At 39.1% G+C, this 26,624-nt stretch overlaps 1 protein-coding gene across 2 annotated transcripts; it reads right to left on the bottom strand.

Annotated features, from left to right (window-relative positions):
- Nucleotides 1-4: 4 nt before the first annotated feature.
- On the bottom strand, nucleotides 5-25,415 carry APPL1 (adaptor protein, phosphotyrosine interacting with PH domain and leucine zipper 1). 2 transcript variants are annotated; one of them, XM_039695512.1, is made up of 22 exons: nucleotides 25,278-25,415; nucleotides 21,051-21,149; nucleotides 20,516-20,575; nucleotides 19,718-19,789; nucleotides 18,854-18,941; nucleotides 17,265-17,306; nucleotides 16,395-16,453; nucleotides 15,777-15,923; nucleotides 14,330-14,412; nucleotides 14,069-14,227; nucleotides 13,130-13,318; nucleotides 12,601-12,643; nucleotides 11,919-11,975; nucleotides 11,299-11,390; nucleotides 10,554-10,736; nucleotides 8,122-8,171; nucleotides 7,570-7,744; nucleotides 7,430-7,466; nucleotides 6,263-6,409; nucleotides 6,002-6,052; nucleotides 5,570-5,659; nucleotides 5-5,378 (listed from the first exon to the last, which is right to left on the bottom strand). In XM_039695512.1, exons 1-22 carry the CDS (start codon nucleotides 25,329-25,331, stop codon nucleotides 5,232-5,234), a joined length of 2,124 nt encoding a protein of 707 aa, XP_039551446.1. In that variant the 5' UTR covers nucleotides 25,332-25,415; the 3' UTR covers nucleotides 5-5,231. The 2 variants fall into 2 exon arrangements, with proteins under 2 accessions (XP_039551446.1, XP_039551447.1); XM_039695513.1 differs by lacking the exons at nucleotides 18,854-18,941; nucleotides 19,718-19,789; nucleotides 20,516-20,575; nucleotides 21,051-21,149; nucleotides 25,278-25,415 and adding an exon at nucleotides 18,171-18,639 and having other exon boundaries at nucleotides 17,265-17,337.
- Nucleotides 25,416-26,624: the final 1,209 nt, after the last annotated feature.

Here is a 26,624-nt window from a genome sequence, read left to right as displayed (position 1 = left end):
ACATTTGGCATTAGTAGTATTTATTCCTTCATAATCAAGTAAGCATAGATTTTTTTTTCTAGTTATACATGCATCTTTATCACAGAAGTTACAGAATTCAAAAGTCTGCTTTTCCCCAGAAAAATCTACAAACCTTATAAAATACAAATTTAACCATAATGTGGTTATGGCCCATGGTATTTTACATGGTGTTTATCCCATAATAAACTAACTCAGCCTGTGAAGATATGTCCAATGCCCATGGTAATGGTTGTGCTGGTAGAGCCTCTGCACTTGGCTTGTTCCACAGAGCCCTCAGAGCCCTGTCACTGCCCCACCACAGGCCCTGCCCAGCCAGCTGCCACAGCTCCTGCTCACCTTCAGTCTCTGATTGTTGCAAAAATAAGTTAAGACCATTCCCAAGTGTAACAACTTCCTCTGAGGTTATCTGGCTATTACTATAAAAATTAAGAGAACTGAGCTACACTTGACAATGGAGGGCTATACCTGCATGTCAGAACTAATTTCAATGGAAGGGAACACATCCTGTCACCAGTAATGGTACCAGTAATGGAAAGTCAGTATGATGAAGAATGCAGGAGGCTTTTGCATCAGTACAAGTCTCACCCAGAAAGTTACTATAGTTAAGCTTTTATTTAAAATATAAAATGCTGCCTGGAGCAGAAGGTTACTATCCATGTTTCCAAGATTAAGACACAACAATTAGAGTTGACATAAATATGCCATTGGTTGTTCTTAATACAGCTATTCAGGGAAAATGTGCAAGTCAGTCTCAAACACTGCAAAAATCACTTACACTTCACCAGAACAGGACCAATCCAGAACACCATCATAAGAATTTGACCACTCCACTCTATTATAAAAATGACCAGAAAGGTTGTACAAAATTCTCAGCTTGCAATATAAACTTCATTAGGAATACAAGTGCATTCACAATGATACACTGACTTATTCTTGTCATGACAACTGAGATACCACTGTGGCAGAGAAAAAAATGCCAACTTAGTGCTTAATTAAAACAAGAAGCCTTGGGGACTAATTACCTTGCAAGAATTTTTGTAATATAGAGCAAGAGGAAGAATATAAAGTATCAGCTTTTGCTGTTACATTAGACAATATCTAAATTCAATAAGCAGTGGCAGTTTTCTTTCTCTAGGTGAACTATTTCCTAAATAATAAGAGACTATATTTTAGCATAGCTTTCACCATTAGCTTGTCCCAAATGCTGTGCAACTAATTAATCAGTATTTACCTTAAGCATTGACAGAATTTACCATAAACAGTCAAATTTATTTCTTTATATCCATGTATGTCAATTACAGCTTCATAAATGGCATCAGCTGTTTCACAATTTTCAGCTCTAGGTTTACATCCACATAAAGAGGAAATCTGACAGCCCTTTAGAAGGGAAATGTTTCTTAACTCTGGAATATTACTGTTAGACAGTAAATTGTCCTGATACAATTTCAAACTCAAACAGATTAAGGAAGTGAGACTGTGACATGCAACTGACTTTTCACAACCTGATCATATCCAGTTAGATATGTTTAGTAGTACATGACTTTGACCTTGTCCTCTGCTTTGGACTTGGCCAAATCTAGCAGTGACCACAGAGGAGTGCCAGCTATCATCTGTAATGCAATAAAATGTATACCCATAAGCACACCTGATATATTTGTATATTCATGCCATTACATACACAAAGAATGTATGTAGCTTGAAGCAGCTGACAGCAAGGCTGGCTTGGTCTGCAGTGTGTAGATCTACACAGTGTAACAAGCTTCATATCCTCTTATCTAAGGGATAAAAGTTTGGCAGTAATTATGAGGATGCAGTTAGCAACACAACAAGTTAGTCCTGACCAACACTGCCAATTCAGTACCTACATGAAGTCACTTCAAAATCATGGACTTGAAAGAATATTTTCAGGAGTGACTGAAGTAAAGTAGATGCACATGAAGCAAACTACAGCTTCAGCCAAAGGTGTTTGAAAGATCAGTTTGTGAACAAAAGGCAGTACAAAATAATAAACAGGAGCGTTTATTTAATCTCCTGTAAACTAGGAAAGGAAACCATTTAGTAGTTTAGTTACAATAATAAAATATTCTGGTGGTGAAATTCTACCACAGCAGTTCCCAGCAGACCATGAGGTGTTCCTACTATAAGTTACATACTCTCATGGAAAATACCAAGCATCATTCTGATTTTTTTTTTCAACAAAACTGTTTTCTAATTAAGTAGTTCTAAACCTGATAGGAAAAAAGGTCATGTATGAAACCTCAGCAGGTGTTTTTGCCTTGAGCTAGTTCTAATTACAACCTGTGTGATCCTCCCTAGGCAAAGCTCAGTCATTCTCACCCTGCTAACTCAGTCACCATTCCTGACTTCCCCCAGCCCTGCTGACATGCCCTTTGCTCTTGCAGCTTTCATCATTACCCCAGATGCTTTTATACTTTCTTGCTCATTTTACACTGGTGAAATTCCCCTAAATAACCAAACAACCCCTACATTTCACTCATGCACATCAATCTTTTAGTGTTTAAGATGAAAATCATCCAACGTAAGTGAAATGTATTTCATTCCTAATCTGTCTGTTTTAGAAAGCTACATTTAATGGCATATATGGAAAGCTTGAAAAGCAAATGGAGTAATTCCAGTATTTACTGATAAATCCAAAAAATCCTACTTGACAGTAAATTCACCTGCCAACTTTATTAGCTTTCTTCCTCATCTTTGCAGATTTATAGCTATATGAGTAATGATAGGTTTTGCAAAAAATACAGTAATCCCATTTTCTGACATTTCTTCAATAAGGCTAATGCAAAACAGGCTGCACATCAGAAATGCTCTTTCTGAGTGCTTGTCTATTCTTTGTCCTCCCTCTGGAGCCTGGGCTACTGCAGCTCCAGTGCTTAACACAATTAGTCCTTCTCTGACAAGCTGAGGACTGGGTTCTCGACACTAGAGATCACTGATTTCATAGGCTCCCTGTGCTGTTTCCAAACTGCTTCATCCTTAGTACATACTTGAGAAAAATACAATTAAGACACAGTAACCTTGAGCTACCCTGTGATATGATTTATAGAAAATATCAGTAAACAAACAAACACAAACAAACATGAATTGGAATAATGTGCAGAGACAAACTGCCTTGCCACTCTCTGTAAGCCTTGATTTAAGCACAAAAAGGGAAAAAAATGAATTTGGCGCATCTCTGTAATTTTTGTTGGCAAGAATAAAAATAGTCTCTTAAAAATGGGAGCTGAAAATGGAAGCCTAGATATGAAATAAAAATGCCACTGTCTTTTACAAGAAGCCTCAGGTTGGTGTGGTCCATGTGGCATTGTGCCAGCTAAATCCAGCCACAGGGCAATACTATGTGACCAACTGGGCAACAGCAAAAGCAGATATTTCTACAAGTGACTGGCTACTCTGGGGATGAAAATCACACTGGAAGAGGATCTGGTAACCAATTCAGGAAGAGAACCTGGTGGCTCTCTGCTCCCCAGCCTCCTCCCCTCCGTTTTCAAGGCAGAGCTCTTTGGTGGCTGCTCAAGCCCCTGTGGTGTAAAACCTCTGCTGTGGTGTAAAACCTGTGCCCAGAGCTTCTGCAGCTCCAGCTGCCTCTGCTCCTGCCCAGGCACTGCTGCCCTGTCACAGGAGCTGAGGCCACCAACTCTTGCACACAAAGTCACATCTCCAGCAGCATGGGCAGGAGGCTTTGGCCAATGCAGGCACTCCCAGGAGTTAGAAGAGCCCTCTGTGCACCTACAGCCATCCAGAAAACACAACCTGAGATTCCTCACTTACTTTATCAGCACTGAACAGCTCCAGCTAGGAAGGGCTGGGCCACCACCAGCTGCTGAGGAGATACTCTGAAAATTGCTTCCATTCCTGAACACCAGAAATGCCCTGCAATGAACTGTAAATCACTCATAACTGTTATATTATAACTTGGAATATAAGTATATTCTCTTCTCTCTACATATCCTGTTATTTTCATGCCACTATTAGAGAGCTATCTTCTGTTCCTCTGGATTTTAATATTTATAGTAATTAGTGCAAAAATAAATATTTCTCTTCAAACAAGATTTCTCTTCTGGTTCAAAAGGTGAATGCACATCTAATACTATACAAAATAAATATTACACAGGGTATGGAATATGGAGTGCAGATTACAAGCTGTAAACAGACACCACTTTGAAAAATGCTTTCCAGAACTGACTCTATGATGTAGGATTGGTATCATCTCTTACTTCAGAACTACTAAATTCTGTTTGCAAAATCATAAAAACAATGAAGAGCCTCAACTCATTTCCAGTAGACGCAGTGTACTAGCAGCAAGGCATTTACATATGCAGAAGATTTTGATATGACGGAATTCAAGATGTTCCTGCAACTCTAAGCATGTTTTATAAAATTGAACTCAAAGGTTTACAGCTTTTTATTCCAAGTACTGGGGAAAAACCAAGAACATGGCACTTGTGCTACAAGGCTATATACACGACTCTTATCATTTGATGAGGAATGCTCTTCCTCATGCAACAAAGTTCAACTGCATCTCATCAGCTCTTATCTAGGTCTGACAGTATCTTTTTCTCCTGTTGAAACAAGTTTTTTTTGGCATTGTATTCACCAAAAAAAATTAGAAAGGAAATCAAGACAGTATCATACTGCGCAAAATGAAAGAAAAAAAGATCCTTCTGTTCGAACTATTGCACATCTCTCTGATGTTAAAGGAGATCCTTCTTTCTAAATCTAAGAACAGCTATGTACAACAAACTGGGTAAAGCTTAGCACTGTCTTATTTGGACATCTCACTTTTGTTTCCAGCAAGGTGTTTTCCCTACTGCAGTGTAAAGAACAAATTTCAATGTTTGGGTTTTTTTGGTTTTTGGGTTTTCAGTTTTGCTTCCAAAGCAGTCAATTGCACAGAGGTAAGTGGGGAAAACGCCCACATTTTTCCCATACTGCAGAGAAGCCTTGAGAAAACATATGTTTGTAATAACTGGCAGCATCACTGTGCTCCGTCTGGCATACAAGAGAAATTATACTGGCAGGAAACAGAAATCACTTAATTGAGAAAGAAAAATCAAGGCATAATAGGGTCTATATATTGTGAAGTCTTTTCTATAATATGACAGACCCTCCACCTACATTTCACCTCTTGTAGAACTTGTGCCATTTCACCAGATATATTAATGATTCCAATTTTAATGAAGCAGGCAACCTTAGGCTTCAGATTCTCTCTTCTTTCCATCTTCTCCTAAATCACTGTCTTCTGACTGGCTGCTGCTAAGGACTACAAACTGTCCTTCTGTGCTGCTCTGGTTGGATCTGCTGGAAGCTGCTATCAACCGGCTCTGCTCCTCCAAGTCCTAAGTTCAGAAGGGGGGTTGGGAAATCAGAAAAAGAGTATTACCCTTAAAGCCATCTGCAATGGACACAGGATACCATTATTACGATTTCTAAATGATCTATCAATACTATCAGTGGACAGCTTTGGACAAAACTGCAAAAGAAAGTAAGTAGAAAAAACCTGATATTAAGAAATAATGACGAAAGGTACCTTCTCAATTTGCTTTTGTTTATTCAGTTCTTTTTGCTGTTTCTCTTTGACTCTATCTATTTCCTTCTGCTTTTCTGAGGCTTTTCGATCCTAAAGAGCAAAAATGCAAATAAAGTCAGTAACAACAGCCTGAGATGTTTTGAGACACTACTGACTGACATGAGCTTGCTCAAGACTGTGATTTCACTGTTTGGAATATTCTGCTTTTAAAGGACTGGTATGGTTGTTAAAAGTAGCAAAATGAACCCTATATTCAATATTGTTCTATAGTAGATATTGGTCAGTCTTAAATCCTAGGAAAAAAGTCCCTTAAAATATACAACAGTATTGCTGCATCTAGAGGCATCTTGCAGAATACAGTCTATTACACATATTTAAATATATCCCCTTCCTTTCATTCCCCATCATCCTTTGCCCCAAAAAGGTTCTTACCAGTTCTGCATGTAAAGCTATCTGTTTGGCCAATCCAACAGAGTCACAAATCTAAACACAAAACAGATGAAAATAATTAAAAATGCTTTTAAATTTAAGCCAGAATCCCAAATTAAATACAACAGCACATTAAAGCATTTGCAGGTACTTAAAATGACAGGTTTAACTTTTTCAGTACCTAAAAAAGGCCTTAGCTTGAATGAATCTAGCATCTTGGACCCCATATTCACAACTGATACAAGTCACAACCATCACCAATACCTTTTCCCCTTCATTATTTGACTCAAATATATAGCAGATGGAAGTCTGGCGGCTCTCCACTCTCCCTCCTGAGGTTCTGAGCACAAATCCAAACAGGCGCTTATTCTCCTGGTGTGTAGCATACAGCACTACACTGGGCAAAGGGAACTGCCAAAAGGATCAGACAGGCAGAGATTAAAACTGATTCCAAATTTTTGCCACATGAGGTTTCAATACACTGCACATTAATTAATGCACAACCACAGCACAAGAAGTTACCGACCAAATGTAATTATGAAACACAAACAGATTAGACAGCAAGGACTAAATTATTCCAAAGACAAGCAAATGTCAAAAAACACACTCCATGTAAGAAAAAGGACTACATTTGCAGTGTGAGTCAGTCACCTTCCTAAAAGTGTATACACCCCTGTTTTATTTTGTTTTAATCATTCATTATAGTTACATTTGTGACTAAGCTTTCAATATTTAGTTCCATATAAAGGCACTACTATTCAAAAACCTTTACTGCAATTAGCTCAGTTCGCCTAATTATATAAGCAAGAAAAAAAAACCTCAACCCATACAAACCACATACCCTCATTAGTTTGTTACAAGAAAAACTGTTTTGCATTCTTATTCCTAAAAGAGGTTGGACTTCAAATTATCTTTTTAAGACTCATCAAACAATAAACTTAAAAATTCTGAGAGTCCCCACCACAGCTGCTGTGAACTGAAAGGATGAGTTTTCCTGGAATTAGATGTGTGCATTTAGTATAGGGGACATACCCTCAGTTGATGTGCCTCACTTGCAAAAGGTGACAGCTTTGGAGCATTTTTGAACTTAATGTCAAAACATTAAAAAGAAAACAGAGAAGCCAAACAGCAAACATAGCCTCTTGGACTTCAGCACTAATGTGACTCCATCATTAATGTTCTCTCTTTACTATTTTATCCTTTCAGATCACAGGGAGAAGGGAATCTCAAAAGCCAATTTGACCTATTGAAATCACTCCCCTAAACCTGATTTGCAGGTGTTTCTAATGTCTGCATTGGTTTCCTAATAGCACTGGAAATTTGGCTGGCAATCCCATGCTATCAGTGATTTTTGCTAACATCTAATAATAATATTTTTAAAGTAAAATAATTACATTCTGGGTATTTATCTTAAAATGGAAAGTTACTTACTCGTAGTCTTGTAACTTGTGTCTGTGGATCAATTAACCTAAAAATTTGTTTTTAAAGACAAACCAGAAAGTAAATTTTACCAAAGTGAAAGAAGATCATTCTGTAAATAATCATCAGTAGAAATCAGGAAGCAAACTTACTTTAAACAGTCACAAGTGACTAACAAGTGTGACTCTGTCATCCTGAAAACGTTGTGGATGGCGCGAGCTGCGAGTATCTGACGCATTGTTTCATAAACAACATCTGGGCTTTCATCAGACCTCACTTCCATGGAGCCAAGAAATCTTACAATAAATAACTGATGAAGAATTGAATCTAAGAAAAAAGAAAGGTATTGAAAAAAACAAACTCCATTTTGTGTTTCCCATTCAAAACCAAAGGTGGACTGCAGTCAGGAAAACTCCAAGCTCTTAACTTGGAAAGAGATTGCTCCTACTTAGCAATTAGAGGTGCAGTTACTGCACAGCACACCACACATCTTTGCATTTCGTTAATGAGAATACAAAAGATGCAATGAATCATTATTAAAGCAGATTTTCAGACAGCAGTTTGATTTAACTTATCAAATAGCTTGCAATGTAATTAAGCATTTTAAAACTGGTGTTAAATTAGAAGAGAGAAGCTAGAGATGAAAACAACTATAATTGTCAAAACTTATTTTTATTTTGCATTGAAGTGAAATTTTGTTTTACCTTCTGTTTCAGGTTTTGAGCCTCCAGATTCACCAAAAGGATTTGTGCGTCTATCAAAAAATGAAAACATTAAAGCAGGAGTCAGATTACAGGAACCATTCATGGATAGTGCAATAGTCTCATGCTGTGCCAAATACCAACATGTAGTGAGTTCACAAACTTGTCATCTGGAGGAGTAATGTATCATGAACCATAAGGAGAAGCAATTCTGTACTTGCTGTATTTGAGGGCCCACACTATGGAGAATACCAGATATTATTGTCCTATTACTGCCATAGAAAGTTTTGCTCACATTTTATTTTTTTTTAATATTTAAATTAAGCCCAAACCAAAACCTCGGTAATGTTTGAAAAGGAATAGTTTTAGGGGGTGAAATTTCACAGTACAGCTTTGGGAAGCACAGCCAAAAACCAGGCCCTTTCAGTACTCCATTAGAGCACCCACTTCTCATCACTGTCAAGGTGTTGAATTACTTACTCAAGAGAAGCCCCTGGGTTTGTTTCAAATGCAGCTTTCTCAAAACATCACTGGGGTTTTACTCCTAGAGATTCAAGAGAAATGTGGCTATTTCTGGCTCTCAGAGACAGAATTACTATCAGTTACAAAGAAAAGTGAAAATACTCTAGGCTTCCAAGTCTGCATTTTTCAAAAAGAGTAAAGGAATAAGCACAGGAAATGGGAACATTTCATTTAAAATTTGTACAGGAAATTACCCATTCTCTCTGGCTGATTGGTAGTTGAAAAGCTATTGGCAAGGGTTCAATATAGTTCAAATTAAGTTTTTTATGGGATTAATTAAAGTGTTACCTTGATAGTTAGTGTTCTAAAAACAAATTTGAGGACTATGAGAAAAAAAAATTGTTCAGTTACACATCCTGATTGCCAGTTTATTTTATTAATTATCAGAAATGTTTTAACTAAGAGATATCTAGTTTAAAGTAATAAATTTTCTCTCGATTGAAGCCGAGATGGCATTGCTACAATGTTTAGATAATGTGGACTCAATCAAGAACCATCTCATTAAAGGCTGACCTGTGTAATTATAGTAAAAGCAAATTCTTTCTACCAGCCTCTTCTATTGCTCCGATTTTTCTTGTTGTTTAATATTAATTGGAACAGTAAATGCAGAATCTCACAGGATCTCTCAAAAGGCAAAAATAAAATTTAAATATGTGTCATCAGTATCAGAAACCAAGAAAGTACTTCTTTTTTCAATATCAAACGTTACCTATCTCTACAAACACTGCAGTTCTTTATTGAAGGCCACGGCTAATTGAAAATACTGAGCTCAACTCTATCATTTCTGCTATGAAAAACATTATAACTGATGACATCACAGAATATTCCGAGTTGGAAGGGACCCCCAAGGATCACTGAGTCCAACTCTCCAGTGCATGGCCCACACAGGGATTGAATCCACAGCCTTGGTGTTACTGGCACCCTGCTCTGACCAACTGAGCTACACCAGGCTACCACAGGAGCTCAGCTAAGGCTTAAACTTTCCACTTCCTGCAATACAGTTCAAGTCTGTTTTAAATCAGTGTATCCTGAAGGATCTAGTTGGCTACCTGCTTATCCTGCTATACCAAGCAACAATGAAAAGAAAACTGTGGAAAAAAAGGAAAAAATAGTAGTATGTATATTTCAACTCTGACATCTGTGAGATGCAATTCAAAATTCAAATATTTTCCTAAAGGCAGGGGGATATAACATTTTTGTGACAAGAATCACATAAATTAGTTTTCATCTCTTTGGCTGTCTTTGTTGTTAAAAGCAGCTGGATCTGCAAATACATTTTGTTCATATCTGAATTCTATAGCTATAGCTCTAGAAATGCAGTGATGACTTACAGGTCTTTGGTTTTTAGTACATCTCCCACTCAAATATAATAACAAGTAGGAGAAAATGCTTTAATGTTTTGGATGAACTCTTCAGATGATTTTAACTTGGCTGTATGTGAAATTACTCTAGAAGCCTAGACCATTTTCACTCACCTTTCAGCTTAAGAGGAGTGTCATCGTATGCCATCATCACCTGGAGGCAGGGCTACCAAATTTCTCTTGAGTTTCCAAGAGGAAATAACCCAAGCTGCTGGGTGAGCAAGCAATAGGAAAGGAAAATACTTGTGAAACCAAAAGTTTAAAATAAATCAGTAAATAAAATCATTGGCTGTTAAAGCAAGAAAAGTTGCTGCAAAATAGAAAACTACACCTTGACTCTAGTGATGTAATTAAGCCTTTTTTTTACAATTCCATCTAACAGTTTAACAAATTGTTTTGCTCCACTGGCCACTGCAAAATTTGTGACATCAGTCAGGAAAAAGGCAATGTGTGTGCTGGAGCTGCATCTTAAATGTGGTGTTCTTGTTCATTGCTTTTTGAATCAGTAACATTAACTTTAGGGATTTCTTTCCTTCTCCCTACATTTCCTACCTGCCCGATTGCCCTGATGACTTTGCTTGGCCAGGCAGATCTTCACTGACTGGAGATATTATGTCAAATTGGATGGGAGTGTCAGGGGCAACAAGGGAATCCAAGGACAGTGCAGAGAGAGCTGTTGAGTCAGACCCCAGTGACCCTGTGCTGCTGGTGCGAGCTGCAGGAGGACGAGATTGCCTACAACAAAACCAAAAAGGTAAATTAGGCTATGTGACTTCAGGGGGGTTGATAATGAATTAAACCACAGGGGACACCAATACAATATTCCAAACCTTCGATGTAAAACAAAACAAAAACTAAAAAACTGAAGCTCGGGGTATAGCAAACAAATCTATGTACCTAGTCACATTTAAGTTAAAGTTACTACTTCCATTAATAATTGCATCAGATTGATTTAACATCAGTATATAATCACATATTAAGTATAATACCATCTGAGGTCTGCCTCCAGGAATTGGACACATGAGGAAAAATGAAATCACACAACAACAAAACAGACATGATGAAACCAAGCAAAGTGTGCACCAGCTGGCATTGGGATTACTTGTAACAATGGATGCTCAGCAGTGCTTCAGCAGTGAAAGGTGTGTTCAGCAAATTTTTCTCTGGCCTATCAAAAATTTAGTTCTGATCACAAAAATATTTGTAGGTTTGTTAGGCTTTTTTTTCCCCCTGGAACTTTACCCAGGATTTTCTTTATATATGTGCACCTCAAGTGCCCTCTGGCTGCTTCACTTACACAGCTGGCCTCATGCTCTCGTGCCTCTGCTGGAAGGAAGGAGAAGGAGTGACAGCCTCCAGAGCTGACTGGTTCACACGGGCAGCAATCTCCTGCAGCAGAGATGGGATAACTGGAAACATTTTTCTCAAAATAACCTTTCAGATTTTCTTTATCTTCAACTGGGAAAAGTTATAAACTCAACCCTTCACGAGAATCTTGCATTTTTAAATTTTCACCAACACATCTGCAGCATTTTCTTCCAACTTTTCTTCAAAACATAACCTGATGTTAACTTTCCCAATTTAAATGAACACATTGGCCTTTTATAAAATACTGTCAATGTTAATAAAAGGAAGCAATAGAGAAAAGCTCCAATGATAACTCTGGCAAAATAAGAAAATGTAGCCAGGAAAAGAAAAAAATCTCATTTAAGAAATGCAGCCCTCAACTTTGAACTAAAACCCATGAAGACACACTTCATATATAGATATATGTTCTGTTATAAAACAGTTTTTATTGGGCCAATTTCCCTAATTTATTAAGCAGAAATCATTATGTAAGTTTGTACCAATATAAACTTACTCTATAAATATAAATGTTAACATATTACTCATAACCATAAATTTTAGTAGAGTTACCTCAGGGTTTTCACTTAGATATATCTGCTTAGATATGTTGTTTATGGTGCATATCCACTGAAAAAGAGGAAGAAAAAAGAAAACAAATTAATCTGTTGTGTTTTCTAAACAATCTTGATTGAATACCTGAGCTGCTGTTTCAGCACTTTTTTTACTTTCTGTGTAAATTCAGGGAGCCAAATATTCTGCACACCAAACTTGTCATTCAATTCACTGCCACCTGCATACTGCACCCTACACTTTAAGATTTTACTCACAAAAATTATTTTAGTCATACTAAAACTAAAGAAAGCTTAACTTACAACTTTAAGGAATTTAAAAAAAAAACTCATCAGGATTCTCTGTTCTTCTTTATTCTGTACTGCAGATGACATTGTTTCCTCACAACATTATAAAAATTCAATTTGGCTTTTGTGGAATTTGCTCATTTCTTGCATCTGCAAGCTAGAATCTGCTTTCTCTCTCTGCTCTGGAAAACCATTTGCTCCTGTTCCTGACTTTTCAATTTTTATTTGAAGGAGGAAGCTAAGAGGAACACTAAGATAAACAAGGTGTTACAAAGACAATTTATTAGTAAGTAAAAACAGAAAAAAAAAATGCGGTATCCAGCTATGGTTAGGAATGTATTCTTTCTGTGGAGCAGAAAATCACTGGGCTCCATGCACACCTCCTATATGCTTACCTCTTCATAATCTTTTTTACTTTCTGCCTGTAAGATCGAAGACCTGAAAAAGGAGAATAGAAAACACAGTTTTGTGTATGTAAAATGCCTCACAAATACAGTCAGCCAAGAAATTACATTTTCATATTTACACTTCAAACAACAATTTATGAAATGCTGAAGATTGTTTGTGCTGAGTGCAGTCAACATTTAATTAGGATGGGGAGGAACCTATGCTTTCCTTTCAACAGGAATCAGAAAAGGAACACAATTCTAATTGTGTCCATGTAATACTTAAGTATTCACAAAATGCAGTAATATGTGATTGTCAACTAATTACCATGATCTTATTTTGAGATACTACTCTGCTACATTATAGAGCTTATAAACAAAAGTCCAGTTAACACAGTTAAAAGGATATCCCAGATTTTGCTTCTAAATATCCACAGAATATATCAAGTTAACATCTGGTCAAAGGCAGACCATCTTTCTTTTCTTAATTAATGAGTCCAGTGTTTCTTACAAGAACCAGCAGTGTAAGAGCACTCACTTTTTGCCATCAAAAGATGTGATCTGAAAGCAGTACCGTCTGTCCTCACAGTCCACAGCCATCACAGAGCAATTGTCTATGTCCATGACAAGTCCCCCAGCCACATCTCCTCTTGCCTGGCTCATCAGATTTCCACCCTGAGTGAAGTAAAACTGTCTCTCCCAACTGGAAGACACCAGCCCTGTCTTACTAAAAGAGAAAAAGAAGTCTTCAGTTTGTCTTCCTTTTTGCTCAGACTCTGTAACTTTAGTGCTGCAATTGTGTTCTAATACAGAAATTAATGCCTCATTCAGTAAGTATTTTAACTGTTGTTGTCAAAGTAATCAATCTTTTTTTTCAAAATTCCTTGGAGCTTACTGTGTAAATGACAGTAAAAAATTTTAAATGTTACAACTTATTTTTAATAGCTCTGAAAACAGCAGTGTGACTTCCTTAGAGGCACAGCTCCCTCCTCTGGACAATGAGCCACTGCTGCATGGAATCCAGAAGCTCCTTCCAAGGGTATTTTGGCTAACAGAGTGTTTTGCCTTGTTTAGATCAAAATTACAATGTTTTATTAGTAATTTGAATCCCAAAGCTTTAACAGACACTTCCAGAACAATCCTGATCGATAGAATCTTGTTACTTCCCAATTAGGATGCAGAGAAATTATACTCTCAACCCATTTTTTTTTAAACAGTGAAAATTCAGGAAAATTTTGACTAAAATCAGGATAATTATGCTTTGCACCTGAATGACATTATATCAGTGTAACAATGATAATTTAATATTAACTAGGTGAAGAAGTCCAAAGAAAGAAATAAAACAGCTCTTATGTGACTTACTCAACTAAATGTATAAAATCAGCATAGCTAACATCTAAGAAAAATTTCCAGCTTCTTTAGCTTTCCTTTCCCAAAATTAAATACTGTGGAATTTTAAATAACAAGTTACTCTTACTTTCTTGCATTGAGATAGCCAGCTTTCCGTGTTAGATTCCTATGGGCAGGAAATTTGGCAGGATCAGGATCAGGCAAATACAGAGGATCACTGGCTACTTCCAAGTCCTCTATAGTTTGTTGCATGTTTTCTACTTCACAATCCATCTCCCTGCGAACACTGAGATAAAAAATGTGTTATTAACAAAGATAATTTGTTAATAAGTAGAAACATAAAAAAATAATCTTCATAACAGTTCAAAATTCAACAATGCCAACTTACTTCTGTACACTTGTGCCAATATTGGTCAAAAATTCTTCCAGTTGCTCAGTAAGATTTTCTGAACCCATTTTAAAAAAGCTTATCTTTAAAGAATAAAGGAGAAAAAGGGAGAATTTAGTCATTAATAAAACTACATTAACAATTAACAGATGGAGTCATAGGAGGTTAAAGTTTCTCAGAGAAATCTATTTCATCCCTCATTCCTACCTAAGCCTCTTACTAAAAGCAGCAGAATGTGTGTTTGAAGGCTGCTGGTGCACTGCAGTGGCACTTGTGTCACAAGGATGTGAACAGAGCTGCCTGGAGGAAATACAGAAACACACAGGAAACACTCCCAGGGCCTCTCTGTCCTTTTTCAGTGCCACCATTCTGCTGACTGTTGTTATGGGGGGTTCTTTGGGGCACATAGGAGAGAACCTGTGAGGATCTGTCCAGGGCCATCCATAGGGAACTACCAATATGTATTTTAAGCACAAGGTACTCCATAATGGGCCAGAAAATCTGCCCAGCTAAATTGAGGTTAGAACAGGAAGCCCTGGGACATGGCCCTGCCCATCTGTTTCTTAGATTCAGCAAAAAGCTCCACCTAAGCAAGTTTGCACTTACTTTACTGCACAAACATCCAGAACTTGGCTCTTAAATACAAGCTGCAAAGTTTCAAAAGAAAGCAAGAGTTCTTGCCTTTGGAAAGCTTTCAGACAGTGTTCAGAAGTTGATTTCTACTCAGGTCACTGTAGTAGTGCCAGATGCTGGAAAGCTTGGCTTGCAAAAAAACCCAAAGCTCATGCTTAATAACATACTTCCCAAAATACAAATTGAGTCTGTCCAAATAACTTTATCATGGTTGTATTTTCTGTTGCACCCATCCTCAAGTAAACCAATCATGAACTTATTAATATTAAGCAAAACCAAAACAGAATGTTTTTTAGCATTCTGGCTCTTCCACAGCCTTGACTGACAACAGCAGTTTTGTGGCTTTTGATGAGTATCTCATTTCAGAACAGCTGCCATAGGAATGAGTTTAACTGTCTCCATGTTATTTGCTGAGAAGGTTCATGTGCACTTGCATGAAAACTCTAATCACCTCTTCAATTTAGTGGAACCAACTGCCCAGCAGTGAAAATCTAGGCATGACATCACATCCAACCACCTGAGTTTTGGGGGAAATGAACCATTATATTTATCACCCAGACTTTGCTAAAAGACTCTGTATGGCAGTGAGGGCATCTCGTGCAGAGATTGCTGCAGTGAGTGGGCACTGAGCAGTGCTAACAGCACCACCAGGGCAGCAGCTGTGGCAGCCCAGAGAACTGCATGGGTGGCTCTTGGTCTCCATTTCCTTCCTTGGACTGCAGAAGAGGGCTTGCAATGGATTTCAGTACATCAAACTTCATGACGTACTTTTATTTCTTCTTTCAGACCTACAGCTTTCAGAACCTGAAATTACCTGAGCTTGCATGTATCCTAGCAAGGGTTCTAGCAGAGAAATCTTCTTTTTGTATTGGAGAGTATTTAATGCACAGAAATAATGCATCATAGTCTGATGCTGTTTTTTCCTTGAAGTATATACATCTTCTGTAACTTCAGCCTTGATCTGAAGAGACACAGACAAGGGGAGGGGAAAAAAAGGAATGTTTGAGATTGGCATTGATCACATGCCTTCTGGACAGCTTTATAGTCAGCATGGAAAAACCCAGTCATGTTCTACCCTCTATCACCAGCTACTGCATATTTTACTATTCTGCTTCTCTAATTTAAACATGAGATATGTGAAAAACAAATACAGCATTCTTTTCTACCTGGAAACTGTGATTATTTCTTCACAAAAACAAACTGAATATGACATCACAGTATTACTCCTAAAGCACTGTCAGTGTTACAGGACAGCATGTATTGGAGAAACCTGCTTTTCTGTCTAGACTGCTAAAAGCTATCAAATGTCACACAGAATCTGCCACACACTGTCTTCCATCATAAATATACATATATATATATATATATGTAAGATGAAAATTATTTCTTATCTTCATTAAAAATCTTTATATTAAGATTTTGTTTTACAAACCTTTTCATTTTCCTTTCTTTTTGACAACCGACTGTATCTGGTAATGGCAGCATCATGGTCTAAGCAATCAAGAGAGAATTTATGATCATTTTCACGAATTAATGACTTATGAAACAGAGCAGAAAACCTTTTATATTACAATGTTACACAGAGAGCTGAATGCAAAGTTGTCATATTAGCACCTTGAGGAATAGTTCTTGTCTGTTTATAATCACTTCGCTGCAACAAATACTTGGGCTGAAGGAAAATTCTAACCAGATGCAAATGTTGCCAAATTGTTACAAAGTTCCCTAAACATCCACTATTTTTCAAAGAAGAACTGTCCATTATGTAGAGAAACTTTACATGACAAAAACCTGTATCTAATCTTTTTTGCTTCTAAAACAATTAAATAATTTTCAGAGAAGTAGAATTTATTTAAATATTAGGTTCTTCTTTAAATAAGTTCTTTACATGGATATATTAGAGGCAGCTAAAAAAAAAAACTTCTGAAAATAGGGAAGAGAACTATGAAATTCATTCTAGAAAGGTAATTTTTTTAAATTGATCTGGTCCTGTCTTTAAGAAGCAAACTAGCATCTTATTCTTTTTGTAATTTTGGTGGCATAATCCTACATTGTTTAATAATCATACATACATTTAAGGTTTTGTACAAAAACTCTTTCAATTTGCCTTAATACTTCAGTACACAGAGCAGAGATTTACAGGTGAACCAAGGAAAGCTGAGTGCCTAAGTATCACTCAGAAAAATTACACCTTAATTAATTACTTAAAGGCTACAGGCTTAACTCCACTAGTTAAGGACAAATAATAATCTACAATAATACTGTTGTCTTGTAATATTGATAAGACTAAGTACTTTACACTTACCATTGCTTGCAATTTGGAAAACTTCTTTTAGAGTTAATATCTCTAAAAAAAACAACATATCACAATTTAAGTAAGTTCTTATTAATGTAACATTCATGTATTACAGTTTCTCATGTAATGTTTCACTAGTGAGCAATTGAAGGTACCATACTGAGCTACCAGCACAGGCAAGCTACTACATGGCCAGGGAAGTCTGCTCCTGCCTGGGGCCTGAGGATCATTTCTGGGCTTACCAAAAAAAAAGGAGGAATTTCTTTTCAGAAGTCTTTGCAAGTCATCATCAATGCAAATGTGTCACCTGTAGTTCCAGTCTGGGCTCTGGTTTGAGCTGGGGACATGCAAGCATGGGAGATGGGCAGTATCAAAGCCCAAACCACAGTGGGACTCCTCCTAGCTAAAATAAGCTGAGTTCAAGCTGGTTATTGCCTCCCTGTGCCAGGAACTGGAACCAGTACAAAGCCTTACACCTGTTCTGATCTTGGCTGTGGTTTGTGCCACATTACAATACAAACCAGCCATAATCAACTTTATGGTAAAGCAAGAACAACAAAACTTTCCAGGAAGTGCCTACGAAGCCCATTAAGAAGTGTAGGGTTAATACAAACTACACCAGCTGGTGGCTACATCTTGCAGTGGGAAAATGTCATTTGGAATCACTGCCTCAGGGATGCCTCTTCAGTAAGTACTAACAGGAGAGTTTTCAGGTCCTGAGAAGCAATATCAGCCTTGGAATAGTCATGATCCCTTGCTCAAAAAAAAAAAAAACCCAACCAAACCATAATATTTTCAATCCATAATTTTGCTGTGAACTGTTGCCAAAGAAGTATTTTCCAAGACTGATGAAGAGTTAGAAGACCTATGAAAGACTTGTAATTTTTATTTCAACTTAGATTTCAGATCTTCATATCTTAGGCATACCCACTCTAGAATGTTCACAATAGGGATATTTAAGTTACTTGGAGTTTAACTCTTGAAATTTCTACTTGGAAGCCCATTTGCCACAGCAGTCTGTTCCCTCCAGTATCTTGAGTAAAATCTATCATCATCACACACATTAGATGTTATTTTAAACCAGGCACAAGATACAATTATTGCAAAAATAAGACGATGGAAGCACCTTATGTCTGTACATAAGAAGTCACCTGTACTACTAGCAGAGTTGAATAACCACATTACTAAATCTCAATACAGTAAGTACTACAACTTTGGCACTTTGCCTTTTGAGCTTAGTCCAGCAATTACACAGATGTCATGATCTGATATACAAATCTTTCCTGAAAATGCAAATTATCTGAAAATTATTCTTTCCTAATGTTTTTGAGTAGCTGCTAATTGTGCATCTTGAATAGAAGATAAGTGCTTCCCTAACATAAGTAATATTTTTGTTGCAACAATAATGTTAAGTTCAACTGTAATACTCTCATGGATAGAAATAACTTACTTTGCTTTTTAAATGGGGAGATGCATACTTTTGAGAGCTGAAAAATAAGGGGTGTATTCTATTTAGTGAAACAAGAGCTATGAAGATTAAATGCTATGTTTTTATTGTTGCTGCTGTTGAAAAAACAGTATTTGGTCAAGTCCTCTACCTTTTAGATCCCTTTCTTTAAACTGGGTAATAGGAAACATCATTGCATCTGCAAGCTGAGTTGAAAGTACTGCATGACAAGAGCTGAGCTGAAAAAGACAAAAGAAGAAAATCTTAGGGAAGCAGTGCTGAAACCAAATCAAGTCACAATAGGTGGACATCAATGTCACTCAAAGACAACCTGAACAACTCAAACACATTTTTGCATGTTCCTTTCTTTGCTGCTACTTTTTTCTAGGTTCCAGATCTCACCATCAGTTTTTTTACAGAAAACCTTTGGAGTTTAGTTTTTCTCTGAATTTTTCGAAGCAACTGGATCATGTCCAAAAATGGCCTCATCCATCCTGACTATTCCATTTATTCCCCAGTTTCCCTCTAGCTAAATCACAGCCCATCTTTCACAGCTCACAGAGGTAGAGCAAAATGTGATCCTCCTCCTAAAATGCTGCTTAAGTGAGGAGAGGAATCACAACAAAAATCCTGATTCAGCTCTTAATGGTGCTCAGTTGTGTGTCCTATGAGTCAGTATCTAAGAGAGACAGCAGGAGGGTCCTCTGTCAGTCAGGTACCTGGAATCAGGCAACACAGAGACCCTCGTGTACAAGCTGCTAACTGCCACTGTGTAATGGTTCTGGCTCTATCTCTAATGGTAAACTACAGTTTTTTCAGCAATGTACCCTTATTTTCCTGAATTTGCTCTTTATCCTAAGGTTATGTAACTTTAAATAGATGCTGCAATATACAATTAATTGTTACCTTGTTGACAAATGAATGCCATTTCTGTACTTTCTGGCTTAAAAAAGGAGTAATTAGGCAGTTAAAGTCTGTACCTGACAGCATTAGCAAAGCACATACAAGGACTTACCTCATCAATCACTTTTGCAAATTGCTGCAGAGTGGAAGTCATGACTTCATCATCTCCCCCGAGTGGAAAACGCTGAGAAAGCAAAAAGAGTTATGTCGTTTGCAGTGTTTTGTGTCATTCACAAAACTGGATTAATCATCTCTATGAGTATATCAGGTATTCCATTATTTTAAAATATTACACAGTTAAGATATACTGAAGCAGTTCATCTCATTAGGTGGAAATGGAGGATAGGGAGCAGCAGCCTCTTAAAAGAAGCAAATTTTTGTTTTAAACATTTTTAACCCCAGCAAAGGGGACCCAGCAGCAAAGCTGCAAAGAACCCTTCATAGTGCAGGTTATGAGGGAAGAAAGTTATGGATTCCACAGTCTGTGCTTTCAGAGATGGAATTATGCTCACAGAGGAAATTATGGTTGTAATTTGGAGATTGCAATGCAATCTCTTCTCTTTGGGACTATTGATATTTAAGCACTTAAGGGTAAAAGGTTTATAAAGTAAAACCAAAACAGAACTACCCTAAGCAATTCTCAAAAAAACTAATCCAAAAGAAAAATATTTCAGAAGTTATTAATATCCTTCATGGTAAGAGGAACTTCATTCTGGTTTAGCTGGAAGAACTAAAATAAAGCAGTAGATTCCTTTGGCAACAACTTAAACCAAGCCACAGTAGTTCCTTTTATCTGGACCAAACCTAAATACATTGTACACTGCGCTCTGGGAGATAAAACAATACAAAAATACACAGTATTCTGACCACAGTATCTGACCACACACAGACAACATGATTTATGCAGTACCTGTTTCTCATATTCCTTCAGAAGCTTTGAAGTCAGATGAGTTGCTGCACTTAATTCATTCTGATTTAAAAAAAGGGAAACATGAAAATCAATAAAAAGTCAAACAGGTAAAGCATATCTAAATTACAAATACAGACATAAACTCAAATTTTTAGAAAAACATACAAAATAGATTCTGTTTCTGGCATAAAAATGGAGATATTTCTAGATGAGCAAAACTTGAATATATTGTGGGTAAAAAATAACCTCCCACTTGATACATACTATTATACACACCTTAGTGTGTGCAACATTTTAGAAACACTTGGGAAATACCACAGAGCTGCTTGGAGAACAGAGAACATAATTTCACTTGTCATAAGAAATCTCGAAAAATAATCACAAGAATTTATCTTTACCATGCCCTAACATACAGAAAAGCAATCATTAATTTTTACGTTATTTCACTTCTGCATTTAAAGCATCTGGAAGTTAAAGAAACATGCAATGCAGTTCCAAAACTTTATAATGCTTTCAAGAATTTCATTAACACTACCTGAGCATCATATATTCTGTGCATGGCTTGAAACAACTGATTGATGTAATTGGATATTGCAGCAGCATCTTCTTCAAATACTCCCAGCAACGAGCGGGTCTGTAATAAACAAACAGCCAAAACAAGAACATGACAAGTTAGAAGAGAAGAATTTAAATATAATGGAATTTCAGACTTAAATACCATTATTTCAGATTTTAGTAATAAAATTTTATAAACCCTTAATACTGTTTAAAGGAATGATACCTGTTGCATGCCAAAGAATCTTACAGCTAGCCAAGCTCAGCCTTCCTCCCACTGTCAGCCTCTCTCCAGGTTAATACATTTTCAGAAAGGAAAGGGCCAAGGGAGATGGACAACTGTTAAATGTTGAAACTCTGGGCAACTACTGGGCTCACTATGGTACATCCCTAAGGAGAGGGGTAAAGATTACTGGTATTAAACAGCTTGCCAGGTATACATATTTCCTCTGTGGTGATATCCAAATAAAGGCTGTGACTGTCTCATACTGTCCAACCTGAACACACAGTTAGTGGTTGTGCTTGGAACTATAATTTATCTGTGGAATAACCATCAATTCTGTGATCAAAAGGTTGAGGACCTACACCAAACCAAAACAAACAATACAACCTGCATCTGACTGTCCTCAACATAGATGTTTCTCACCACTGAAAAGGAGTGAAAAGATCTGTCCTCACCACAGCTTGTCAGTCTGTCAGTTCTGTAGCTGGTGTCACCCACAAGCCTGATACCTCCTGTGTCCAGCTGCAGTGCTTGCATCTCTGATGGTGCTTAACAACCTCCATCTCAAAAACCAACCTCATTTATCACTGGCCACCTATTAGACTTAAACATTGATCTCCATCTCTAAGCCCAACTACCCAGCCAGCTTTTCCACTCAGGCCACAGCCCACGCCTCTCCCTTTTGACCAGAAGAATGCTGCCAGAGCGTGTCAGAGCCCTTGCACAGCCAGGGTGACTGACATCCCCTGCTCTCCCTCCTGCCCAAAGGGCTGACTCAGGTTGCTCAGGTGTAATTTTCCTGTAACCTTAAATGAGATGCTGACTGCATGTTCTTGCATCCTTGTTGCACTTGGAAGCAAGGTTATTCCTCCTCGCTGTGAGGATTTTGAATGGCTTCCTTCCACCAAAAATCCCAAAGGGGGAAGAGCAGAAGATGTCCCAGTAACTCTGCACAGGCCACACTGGCTTCTCTTAAAACATTTCTTGGGATGCTTGGCTGTAGAAGAGGGAGCAGCACTTGCAAGAGTCACAAAGGAAATACTCTGGCAATGTTTTAGCAAAAGGACCATGCTTTGTTTCTAGATTTGCACTAAAATTAATGTCCAGGCAGAAAATTAAAAGAATCATAAGCACATTATTGGATTTTTTTCCCCAAACTATGATTGTTAAACACTTGAAAGTGGAAATTCTGTTTCTTAGTCTACCCTAGGCTGTCTTGCAACTACTGAAGTCTTTAGTCCATCCCTCCTTGAAGTATGAAGGTCTTTTTCAGCTATTTCTGATTTTTTGCTTTTAATGATAATCAAAGAGTACATATTAAACTCACACAAAGTATATTAGTTAATGATTCCTTTTGATATAAGATTCTTTTATCTAAGTTGCATTAGAAGCCTGGCTGTATCACAACTACTGTCATACTATATAATGCCTAAAAGATATAATCAAACAGCATAATCAGCACAAAAATAGCTTTAATGCTGGTTTTATTTTATAAAACAAGTGGAAAGAGGTGGAGGAGAAGTCAAATCTTTGCCAGGTGTGGCAACATGTGTCATCCTAACAGCCTTGACTCTCCCATTAAGGGAGACATACACGAAAGAATGCAAAAGAAAAAATTACATGGTACAATAACCATTGAATTATATACTCATGACCTTTAAACCTGAACATAAATAAACCTGAGATTGTAATTTTAAAGGAGTATTATGTCAGGTTTCTGGATTATACTAACTCTTTAAAACTGAACATGGAAAAAAATATGGTATGTTTTACGTTAAAAATGTCTGTTATTGATGTTTAACCATCAAAATAACATCATATGATACCAATGGAAAGAAATTAACCTGAAACTGTAAACAAGTTATGGCAGACTTCTGCTTAGCAGAAAATGAGAGCATTTGTTTACTTATGTTCCTAGTAAAACTCTGCATCATTTTGCATTTTCTTTAGGATTCTTTCAATCCGTGTAAGAGCAAAGGACCAGGGAGAAGCTGCACAAAGAAAGCCCTTGTCAGAAGTGAGTGCTAAGCCGTCCATGCCATCAGATGGAGGGCACTGCAGGTGACAGGAGACAGAGCCTGTGCTGCCAGTCTCTTGGCTTTTTGTTGTGCAATGCTTTGGGAATGCAAATCAGTGTGAGCAGAAACTCTCCAAACACACAGGGAGTGTGTGTAATAGATGTCCTAGGTTAATAACTAAATTGCTCTGTTTTGCATAGGAAAAGACTATGTAAACCTGGTGTTTGGTTAGGCCTGACAAGCACAGTGGTTAGGTTTTGATCCTGTGACAACAGGAAATGAATGGGTTTGGACATTTTTGAAAAGCCTTTCCTTCCTCAGACACAGAATAAGTTTGATGTGAAGATTATATACCTACAGTCAGTGTCTGAAACACGAACTGCAGGCCATGGTGCAGCACTGAACAAGCACCCAGGCTGAGGGGCTGTGCAGGATTCACCATGAATGTATCCAAGTCATGGCAACTCCTCCAGAGAGAGCCTTCTGCTTCTTCCAAGCCACATTTGCTGCACTGATTTCAAAGTAACAGAAATGAACGAATGTAACAAATGGACTAACCTAACAGAACACTGAGTCCTTCCTAGAGAACCTGGGTCCTGGAATTCACCTGAAATACTAAATTGACTGAATTATGTAAATTTTCTACCTAAAACAAAAGACAATACTGACAAATCCAATTACTTAAGCATCTCAAACACATCGGGCTGAATCAGTCTTTGCTTGTCTGTATCACAGCTAACCTCACACGGAAGATTCTAGAATTACAATTGCATTCCAATAAGTAACATTTTTTGAAGTGCTTCCCAAATGTCTTCAGGTGGTCCTAAGTTCACGTCACATTTGACATTTCCTATAAATACGAATAGTTCTGCCTTCCTTATACTAAGAAAAGACCTTCAGGAGATTTTTTTTTTTAATCAGTAAAAGACTTTCAGAATGTTTTCCTCTTCATGAGATGACAGCAGGTTTGGCCCCTGGACCAGAACCCAGATTAGAGCCCAGATCTCATCTCACATTCAGCATTTGAGCTGTCTGGGGCACTGTCCTTAGGAAATCAAGTATTCTTGTTCTGTATGGCCTTCTCTTGCCTTTTTAAAGTCATCCTTCCACCTGATACAGAATTGTTAAAATAACTGTCATATTAGGGGTTGTATTCTGCTTTTTAGCAAGTGAAAGTTTCTCCTCCTGTAACTAAGGAATTAAAACTACAAATGCACATGCTATGGCAATATAGGACAAAGTGCTCACTATACAAACCATGCACCAGAACAAGGATCTTAACTCAAAAGGCTGCCGTAAAAGAAAACACATTGCAAACTTTCTCCAGCATCTAAGAAATACAGTACAAGGACTTGCTCTTGCTGCTGCCAGCAACAAGAGAAACCAGAGACACCGAATAAAGCATTTCCTACTTCAGAAAGAAACTCCAGAGCATCGCTGACACACGTCGGGCAGCAGCAATGCCCGGGAAGAGTCGGAGCACGGAGCGGCCTCGGGGCCCCGTGTGCCCGCCCCGCTGCGCACTGAGCGCACCCAGCAGCCGCCCCGCACGGCTCCGCTGACCCGCAACGCGCCTCAGAGAGAAACAACGAGGAAAAGCCTCTGGAGAAGGCAGCGCGGGGTTTGTGGGCACGCGGTGTCCAGCATGGATCCTGAGTGCGAAGGCGGGGGCGGGAGCAGAGAGCCCGTGCCGGTGCCGGCACTGCCCTGCCCGAGGGGCCGCAGCTCCCGCAGCTCCCGGGAGCTCCGAGCGGGCCTTGGCAGGGCCCGGCCGGGGCGGAGAGCCCGAGCCGAGCCTGCCGGAGCCCCGCGGGGCCGAGCAGGCAGCGTCCCCGCCGCGCTGCTGGGGCGTCACCCTTCCTCCGGCCCCGCCGCGGCTCTCCCGGGGCCGGCAACGACAGGGAAGCAGCGCTGGGCCCGCCAGCAGGAGCTGGGCCCGCTGCGGCCTCCGCCGGGCCCGTCTCACCTGCGGGCTGTCCTCCAGCGTCTCCTCGATGGGCAGTTTGTCGATGCCGGGCATGGCGGCGACCGCGCTGAGCCCCCGCGGCTCCGCTGCCCCCGCGCCGGCCCGGCCGGACCCGACCCCCGCCCGCCGCGCGCCGGACGTCCCGCCCCCCGCGCGCCCCGCTGCCCCATTGGTCCGCCCGGCCTCCCCATGGGCCCGCCCGGCTTTCCCATTGGCCCGCTCTCTCCTCTCACCCGGCTGCCCATTGGCTGGCGGGCCTGCCCGTTCCCGCGCAGGGGCGGGGCTGAGGCGCTCGGCGGTGTCCGGGGAGCGGCCCCGTGTGGGGAGCGCCGGGGCCGCGTCCCCGCTGAGGCGGCTGCCCGGCAGGGCTGGTCACGGCTGCCCGGCAGGGCTGGTCACGGCTGTCAGCAAAGTGTCCTCCCAGCCCTGTCTGTCTGTGCTGCGGGCGTTGTTGTCGTCTCCTCACAGACAATTACCTTGAGGGCCGCTCCACAGCAAGGGAGCGCTGCTGGGTCCCGGCCGTTCTGGAGCACCCTCGGCACTCTTGCCCCGTTATCTGGAGCATCCCTTTTGGCAAGTCTCTTATCCCTGACATGTTTATGGGCCCCAAGTGGAGACCAGACACTTCTACTGTGCTTGCAGTGAGACGACAAAGAGGTCTTAAGCTGAGACAGGAGAAATTCTGATTACATATTAAAAAATAGTATCTCTGCTCTCTTAGACTGAATAATTGTGGTGCCATAGGTTGGTGGCAAATTTTAAATGCTTAAAACTACTGTGAGGGCTCACTGAAATCAAAACAGATTATTGGTTGGACTTGTGAACTGGTTCGGCTCTGAAATTATTTAGAATTGTGAATCCCTAAAATTAGAAAAGACCTCTAAAATCATAGAGTCCAACCATTAATCCAGCAGCCCGTGTTCACCACTAACCCTGTGCCCAAGTGCCACATCCTCACATCTGAACACTGCCAGGGGATTGTCAGTGCCACCCTGCCCATGGAGAAACTTTTCCCAATATCCAATCTAAACATTTCCTGGCACAGCTTGAGGCTGTTTCCTCTGGTCCTGTCACTTGTTACCTGGGAGAAGAGACTGACCCCACCTGGCTACAACCTCCGTTCAGGTAGTTTTAGAGAGCAGGACTTGATTATAATTTTTAGCTGGGAAGAAAAAACCTATTTTCTTGTTGGTTTTGCCATTTTGGGACCAGGTGAACTTAGATTAAGACCAGATTAGAAAGTACATGAAGTCATTCAGCAGAACAAATGAGTAATGAGTGTGCAGTCTTGCTATGAGACCATTCATTCTTTATGTTGTATCAGGTTATGATTTACCATTAAAAGCA

Source organism: Passer montanus, unplaced genomic scaffold, assembly GCF_014805655.1.
Source record: "Passer montanus isolate IOZ18808 unplaced genomic scaffold, ASM1480565v1 scaffold9, whole genome shotgun sequence".
NCBI classification, from domain to species: Eukaryota; Metazoa; Chordata; class Aves; order Passeriformes; family Passeridae; genus Passer; species Passer montanus.
The sequence above is the reverse complement of the archived record's forward strand: the minus strand, read 5'-3'. Positions and strand labels throughout refer to the sequence as shown.

Excerpts from the sequence above, each read along its gene's own strand:
- APPL1 (XM_039695512.1), bottom strand. The coding sequence starts at position 25,331 with ATGCCCGGCATCGACAAACTGCCCATCGAGGAGACGCTGGAGGACAGC. Across the intron at positions 21,150-25,277 it reads CGCTGGAGGACAGCCCGCAG|ACCCGCTCGTTGCTGGGAGT; the intron begins GTGAGACGGGCC and ends TGTTTATTACAG. Across the intron at positions 18,942-19,717 it reads TTGCAAAAGTGATTGATGAG|CTCAGCTCTTGTCATGCAGT; the intron begins GTAAGTCCTTGT and ends TGTCTTTTTCAG.